At 39.5% G+C, this 6,930-nt stretch overlaps 1 protein-coding gene across 2 annotated transcripts; it reads right to left on the reverse strand.

Moving 5' to 3' along the window:
• Window positions 1–4,041: 4,041 nt before the first annotated feature.
• On the reverse strand, window positions 4,042–6,698 carry LOC127105825 (leucine-rich repeat extensin-like protein 4). 2 transcript variants are annotated; one of them, XM_051043039.1, is made up of 2 exons: window positions 4,917–6,698; window positions 4,042–4,886 (listed from the first exon to the last, which is right to left on the reverse strand). In XM_051043039.1, exons 1-2 carry the CDS (start codon window positions 6,547–6,549, stop codon window positions 4,381–4,383), a joined length of 2,139 nt encoding a protein of 712 aa, XP_050898996.1. In that variant the 5' UTR covers window positions 6,550–6,698; the 3' UTR covers window positions 4,042–4,380. The 2 variants fall into 2 exon arrangements, with proteins under 2 accessions (XP_050898996.1, XP_050898995.1); XM_051043038.1 differs by having other exon boundaries at window positions 4,042–6,696.
• Between the last annotated feature and the right edge of the window lie 232 nt (window positions 6,699–6,930).

The raw sequence follows: 6,930 nt of genomic DNA on the forward strand, positions 1-6,930 counted from the left end.
AGAGGTGGGTGGACAGATAAAAGGTTCACTAAGTTGCTTGAATTGTTGCAAGAAATGCTTCTATAAGGTAACACGTTGTTGAACCATAGTTATGAGGCCAAGAAGATATTGTGTCCTATGGGTTTGGATTGTGTCAAAATATATGCATGTCATAATGATTGCATATTATATAGGAAAGAGTATGAAAACTTGAAGGAGTTTCCGAGATGCAGAGAGTCACGTTACAAGAAGAAGACCAATGATGTTGAAGACGATGATAGTGTAACAAGAAAGGGTGTTCCTTCCAAGGTGATGAGGTACCTACTGGTAATTCAAAGGTTCAAGAGATTGTTTGTTAATGTAAATGATGCAAAATTTACTAGATGACATGTAGATGAAAGAGTGTCTAATGGAAAACTTTGTCATGTAGTTGATTCATTGCAATGGAAGAAAATTGGACTTGCCACCGGTGGAATGAACTCTTTTGGTAATTTGAGTACTAAACATATGTCATGGCATGTTCTTCTCGTAATTTACAACCTATCTCCATGGTTATGCATGAAGCGAAAATATATGATGTTATCAATGATGATTTCGGATCCAAAACAACCAGGGAACGAGATAGATGTTTATTTAACTCCATTGATTGAAGACTTTTGTGGGAGGAAGGCATTGATGTTGATGATGCGTATACATGTGATAACTTTTAGTTGCGTGCCATGTTGTTTTGCACAATCAATGACTTTTCTACATACGTTAATTTTTTTGGGTACAACGTCAAGGGACATAAAGTGTGTCCTATATGTGAATTTGATACATGCCACCACCAAATACAAAATGGAAAAAATATTGTTTATCTTGGGCATCAAAATTTTTTAAGACCTAATCATCCATATCGTAGATTACTGAAGGCTTTTAATGGAGAGCAGGAGTTTGATTTTGCTCCAAAGCCCTTAACCGAGAAGGAAGTTTATAAAATACAACAACATATTAAGGTTGTCTTTGAAAAGAAACTAAAAGGTAAACAAAAAGGGGTCGTGGAGAAAACTAGTTGGAAAAAGAGGTCGGTGTTCTTTGATCTTCCATATTGGTATAGTCTTGATGTAAGACATTATCTTGATGTGATGCATGTGGAGAAAAATGTATGTGATAGTTTGATTAGAAGACTTATCAATATTAAAGGCAAGATAAAAGATACTAAGAAATCCCGTGAAGATATGGTGGTGATGGATATACAACAAGAGTTGGCCCCAAAAGAAATAGGAAATAGAACATATTTGTCCCCAGCTTGTCAAACTCTGTCTAAAAAAGAAAAAAAAGTTGATGTGATTGTTTGTAAGGTATCAAAGTTTCTCAAAGTTTCCCAAGGGTACTCATCAAATATGAAGAAACTTGTGTCAGAGAACGATCACAAATTAGTTGGCTTAAAATCTCCTGATTATCATGTCTTGATGCAACAACTTTTACTAGTGGCCATCCCTGACATTTTACCAAGGAATGTAAGGGTAACTATAACCAGATTGTGCTTATTCTTCAATGTTATATGTAGTAAAGTCATTGATCTTGAAAATTTAGACGAGTTGGAACATGAGGCTGCAATTATCTTGTGTCAATTAGAGATGTTTTTCCCTCCATCATTCTTTGACATTATGATTCACTTAGTTGTTCATGGTGGGTGTATATCGTAGAGCGTTACATGAAGATCTTCAAAGGGTATACAAAGAATCATCACCGTCCGAAAACTTTGATCATTGAACGGTACATCGTAGAAGAAACTATTAAGTTTTGTACGATATATTTGTCAGAAGCTAACTCTATAGGAATTCCTGAATCTCGTCATGAAGGAAGATATGATGGTAGACATACTCAAGGTTTAAAAGTTAAAACTTTTAGCCGAAATGTAGTTCTTCAAGCACATTTGTATATATTGAATAACTTGGCTGAAGTTCAACCTTACTTGACCGCTCACAAAAGTCTTATAAAGAAAAAATATCCTTGGATGAATGAAAAATGGTTGTTGACAGAGCATAACAAAACTTTCATAACTTGATTTAACGAAAGTGTTTTTAAAGAGAGTACTTGTGCATCTTAAACAATTAGATGGTTGTCACGTGTGCCTAAGTTTAATGTAATTACTTGGAGTGCATATGACATTACTAGATATTCATCATCCATCCCTCTTGGTCATCCCATGCAAGCCTTTTCGCCATCCAAATAGGGTTCTAGCACTACATCGACCTCATTTCGTGTGCTGTATACGATTAATTCAACCCAAAAATGTTGGATCCAATATTTGTGATTATAAAGGGAGCCAATGTTTGTCACTTAGTCGCAAAAGGCGGTATTTTCTAAAGTGGTTACTGCCATAAGCAACCTTGCTAATCCCGAGGACAAAGACAGTAAATCTGATCCACTGTTACTAGAGGCGTCGTCACTATCAATAGACAAATTTTCATAGTCACCCATCATTTATGTTTCCATAAACCTCTAGTCTACCCTACCATCGCCTCACTACCAACTATTCAAACAACGAATCCATAACTCACACCTCTTGAAATTCATTGCAGGTTCAACCTCCTTTCTCGAAGAATCATATTGCCTAATAAATAACCTGAAAAAGAAAAGGGAAAACAGAAGATGATAAAAGAAAAAAAAATACTTGAGTTCATGTGGAGAGAAGAAGATAACAAGTGGCTTATCTTCGCTAAGTTTGGAGGAGGAAAATTAGAGTAATGAAAAGAAAGAAGAAAGCCTGGGCTTTATAAAGAGAGGCCATGAAGAAAGATGTGGCCGACATGGTCAGATGTTTCATTAAAAACTATTAGTACTAGAGCCTGAAACCCTAGTCGTATAGGTCGTAAGCTCCCCATGATCGTAATCATTACGCTAGTTTAAAGTGGAAGATATACATTCCTTAGTATTCAAAAGAAGATTATAGGGAGGATTACACGTCTTGGGTTTAGGTGATTATGTACCATTATGCTTATGCCGGCCTCTATTTGTCGAGTTTCTTCTAAATCAAATTCTTCACTCATACACGCCTTATGCTTGGGAGTCTATCTACCAGTATGCTTATAGTGATATCAGTCATTCATATTTTCTTTAAGTCAAAACACTTCGCCCGTACACGCCTCGTGCTTAGGAGACTATGTCCAACATGTTTATATTGACCCAAGACTCACTTGGCATCAATCAACCATTCCGAGCTTAAGCAAGAATCAAACCAACATTGTGACTGAGTCATGACTCATAACGGTCTTAGTGGGATTTACAAACGCTAAAACAAGAGGACAACATTATTGTTAATGATTGTTATGACCCTTCCGCGCAGACAAAGGGCCAGCAACACTAAATGGCATAAATGGGTTAACAGCCATAACAGTCAAGAGAGAAGAGAAGGCTCGGGTATAAAGACCAATGAAGAACGAAGAAATTACGGACAATTAACATAGACCGAGGCTCTACTTATTCCGCAATTGATAGGTTACATACGGTCGGTGTACATTTTTCTAGTAAAAATGCAATAACAATTAAGAACCGATAAACAAATGCAGTTTATACAAACATCATAACCATCAAAATTTCACTGCAGAGAGACAATGCCTTGAGAAAGACTTACCTGTATACAGCTCACTTATTATTTTACTCCACAACCTTAACAGTTCTAACGTTCACAGTGAAATGGGAAAATGTGTAACTCAAATCTCAAAACTAAGAACACAGTAAGCACATGGATGGTGGGATAATTTTAAACAACACTGCTACTATTAATCAACTAAACTGTTTCAATTAACAACTCCTATTAACTAATCAAGAATCTAGAACAGGACTTCATTAAATAAATTGACTCTTGCTGGATCTCCCTTGGGATGTCCATCCACCACCATCATTGTACTGTATTGAATATAATTTTCATCCACAAACATGTTTTTTAGCAACACTATTATTTCCAAGCAATGAATGACAAATTCATTGCTCAAAAAATTATGAACACTAATGCATCATCATATTGATGATGGCAAGCAAGGAAAAACATTCAAATTAAAATTTCACAGCATAGCAGATCCAAAATCTGATTGCATAAGATCAATAAAATTGATATGAAATGTTGATTAACTATAATATTACATATACTAAATTGGAAATGAGAAGTTTCCATGGCCATGAATTGTTCATTCCCATACATACATTTTCTTCTTCTCTACAAGTTACTCTTACATTTCACAACCAGAATATTCATAACAATACAAAATTAATACTTAGAGGCTTTCTTCTCTAACATAGTAGAATAGTATAATAGAGGAGGATCTCAGATTCTCAGTCACAATAACAAAAACGTGACTAAATGACTTGTGTCGATTGTAGAGGAAAAGGGTAAGAGAAGATAGGATACTAAAAGGATCAATAGTAAGGAGGTGGTGGAGGCGATGCGTATGGGAGTCCGACGATGGGTGGCAAAGGTCCTCCGTATGCAGGGGTAGGTGGTGGAGGTGGCGAAGTGTGATGAACAGGGGAATGAGGTGGTGGTGATGGAGGAGTATGTTGAATTGGTGGAGGTGGAGATGGATATACCCTTGGATGTGGTGTGGAAGATGAAGAAGATGGTGGGGGTGGAGGTGAATTGTCTTTACAAAATGGTGGTGGTGCCTGTGACGGAGGCTGTATAGAAGGGAATGGGAATTGAGAAGATGGTGGTGGTGGTGGTGGCGGTGGCAAGGAATGAACAGGGGAAGGATGGGGCGATAGAGGTGAATGCGGTAGAGGCGGTGATTGGCCATAATGAGAACCTGTAGGTGGTGGTGAATTTAGTGGGGGAGACGGTGGTGATTCCCGAGGAGGTGTTGGAGATGTAAATGGAGGATGTGAATGCACCGGTGGAGAAGAGTGTGCTGGTGGTGGAGAGGAAGGTGCCACTGCTGGCGTTGGTGGAGAGGAAGGTGTCATTCCCGGTGGTGGTGAAAGGAAATGGGAAGGATGGGGTGACGGTAGAGGTGAATGAGCCTGTGGCGGCGATGAGTCATAATGAGGAGCAGGGGCTGGTGGTGTAGTTACTGGCGGAGACGACGGTACTGAAGTGTGTGACGGTGGCGACCCCACTGGAGTTGGAGATGTAGATGGAGGTAGGGAATGCCCCGGCGGAGAAGAATGTGAATGCCCTGGTGGAGAAGTGTGTGAATGTCCCGGTGGAGAAGTGTGTGAATGTCCCGGTGGAGAAGCGTGTGTTGATGGTGGAGAGGAAGGTAGTGCTGCTGTGGGCGGTGGAGGGGAATGCACCGTTCCTGGAAGTGGTGGAGAAACCGGTGACACTTTTGAGGTTGGAGGAGAATGTGCCGTTCCCGGAAGTGGTGGAGAGGTCGGCGACACTATTGACGGTGGGGAGGAAGGTGTCACTCCCGGCAGAGCTGGTGGAGAGGTAGGCGACACAGCCGGAGACGATGGCGAATGAAAAGAAGGAACAAATGCCTTACACTTAAACGACTTACAATCCACCTTCTTAGACAAATACGCCACACATTCTCCCGGAGACTTCTGAAACGGCCTTGCCGGCAAACAATTCCTCTTATCATCCGTTGCCGGCAAACTCAAACACGCCGGCGGTTCACCAGTAAAGAAATTATTCGAAAACGTAAAGTTCTTCAGATTAGGCAACATACAAATACTCGCCGGAATCTTACCACATAACAAATTATCAGCCACATTAAGCTGCTCCAAACTCACCGCACCTCCAATCGCCGCGGGCAAAGTCCCCACAAACTGATTAACACTAACATCAAAAACAGTTAGATTCTTCAACAACCCAATCTCATCAGGCAAACACGACTTAAACAAATTGTTCATAAAACTAATTTCATTCAAATTCGACATGTTTCCTATACTCGAAGGAATGCACCCATGGAACTTATTGTTTGCCAGAACAACAACAGATGCCGGAGAGTTACCAAAATTCTCCGGAAGCACAGACGAAAACCGGTTATCATTTATGAAAAGGGCATCGATTGGTAAATCAAATAACTCTCTAGGAACAGTTCCTTCAAACTCATTGAACCTTAAATCCAAATATTTAAGGCCGGGAAGACGGAACACAACTTCCGGAAACTTCCCGGCGAATCTGTTGTTACTGAGATCCAATTCGAACAGAAGTTTCAGTTTCTCAAACGTGTGAGGAACTGTGCCACATAATCTGTTAGAGTTTGTATGAAAAAGTGCGAGATCTTGTAAGAGTCCAAGCTCATCGGGTAAATGAGCGGCAATGTCGGCGTCGTTGAGATCAATACCGGCGACTGTGCGTATTTTAGGGTTGTCTGGTGCTTGAGCACAGTAAATACCGGTGTAGCTGCATACATTGGCTCCAACCCAGTTGGTAGTGAAGTTCTGTGGATCAGAGAGAATGGCTTGTTTCCAAGCTTGTAACGCAATGTAAGCGTTTCGGAGACGGTCATTTTCGAAGGTAAGAGATTGGTCATTAATTGTGAGAGTTGAGAGGGAGAGTGTGTTTAAGGTTAAACATAGAAAGATTGTAACTAGAAGAAGGGTTTGTGTGGTTTGTGTTTGTGTTTGAGTTTTCTTCATGATGTTATTAATGCACCAAATGTAGCTATGTCTTCACTCTTTCATAGCATGTTTTATAGGAAGATGAAGTTTTGGGAGAAAAACCTAAGTTGAAGGGAAATTTAAAGAGGTTATTCGAATACCAAGTATTGAGTATAGCGCGTAGCGTGACAGCGAGATATCTACTCTACTGCAAAATAATAATGGAGTAATAATGAGGTTTTTGAATAATTGTGTTGTCCTTGTGGTGCTGTTGCAATTTTGTCTACATAGGATTTTTGATTTCAATTTAAGTGGGTGAAGTGTTTTTTATTATCAACTGTTGGATCTTAAAATCACTACAGTATAGTAACATTTATTTAAGGATGTAATCTAATGGTACGGTAATATATTTAATAGGAG

Source organism: Lathyrus oleraceus, chromosome 7, assembly GCF_024323335.1.
Source record: "Lathyrus oleraceus cultivar Zhongwan6 chromosome 7, CAAS_Psat_ZW6_1.0, whole genome shotgun sequence".
In the NCBI taxonomy this organism is placed as follows: domain Eukaryota; kingdom Viridiplantae; phylum Streptophyta; class Magnoliopsida; order Fabales; family Fabaceae; genus Lathyrus; species Lathyrus oleraceus.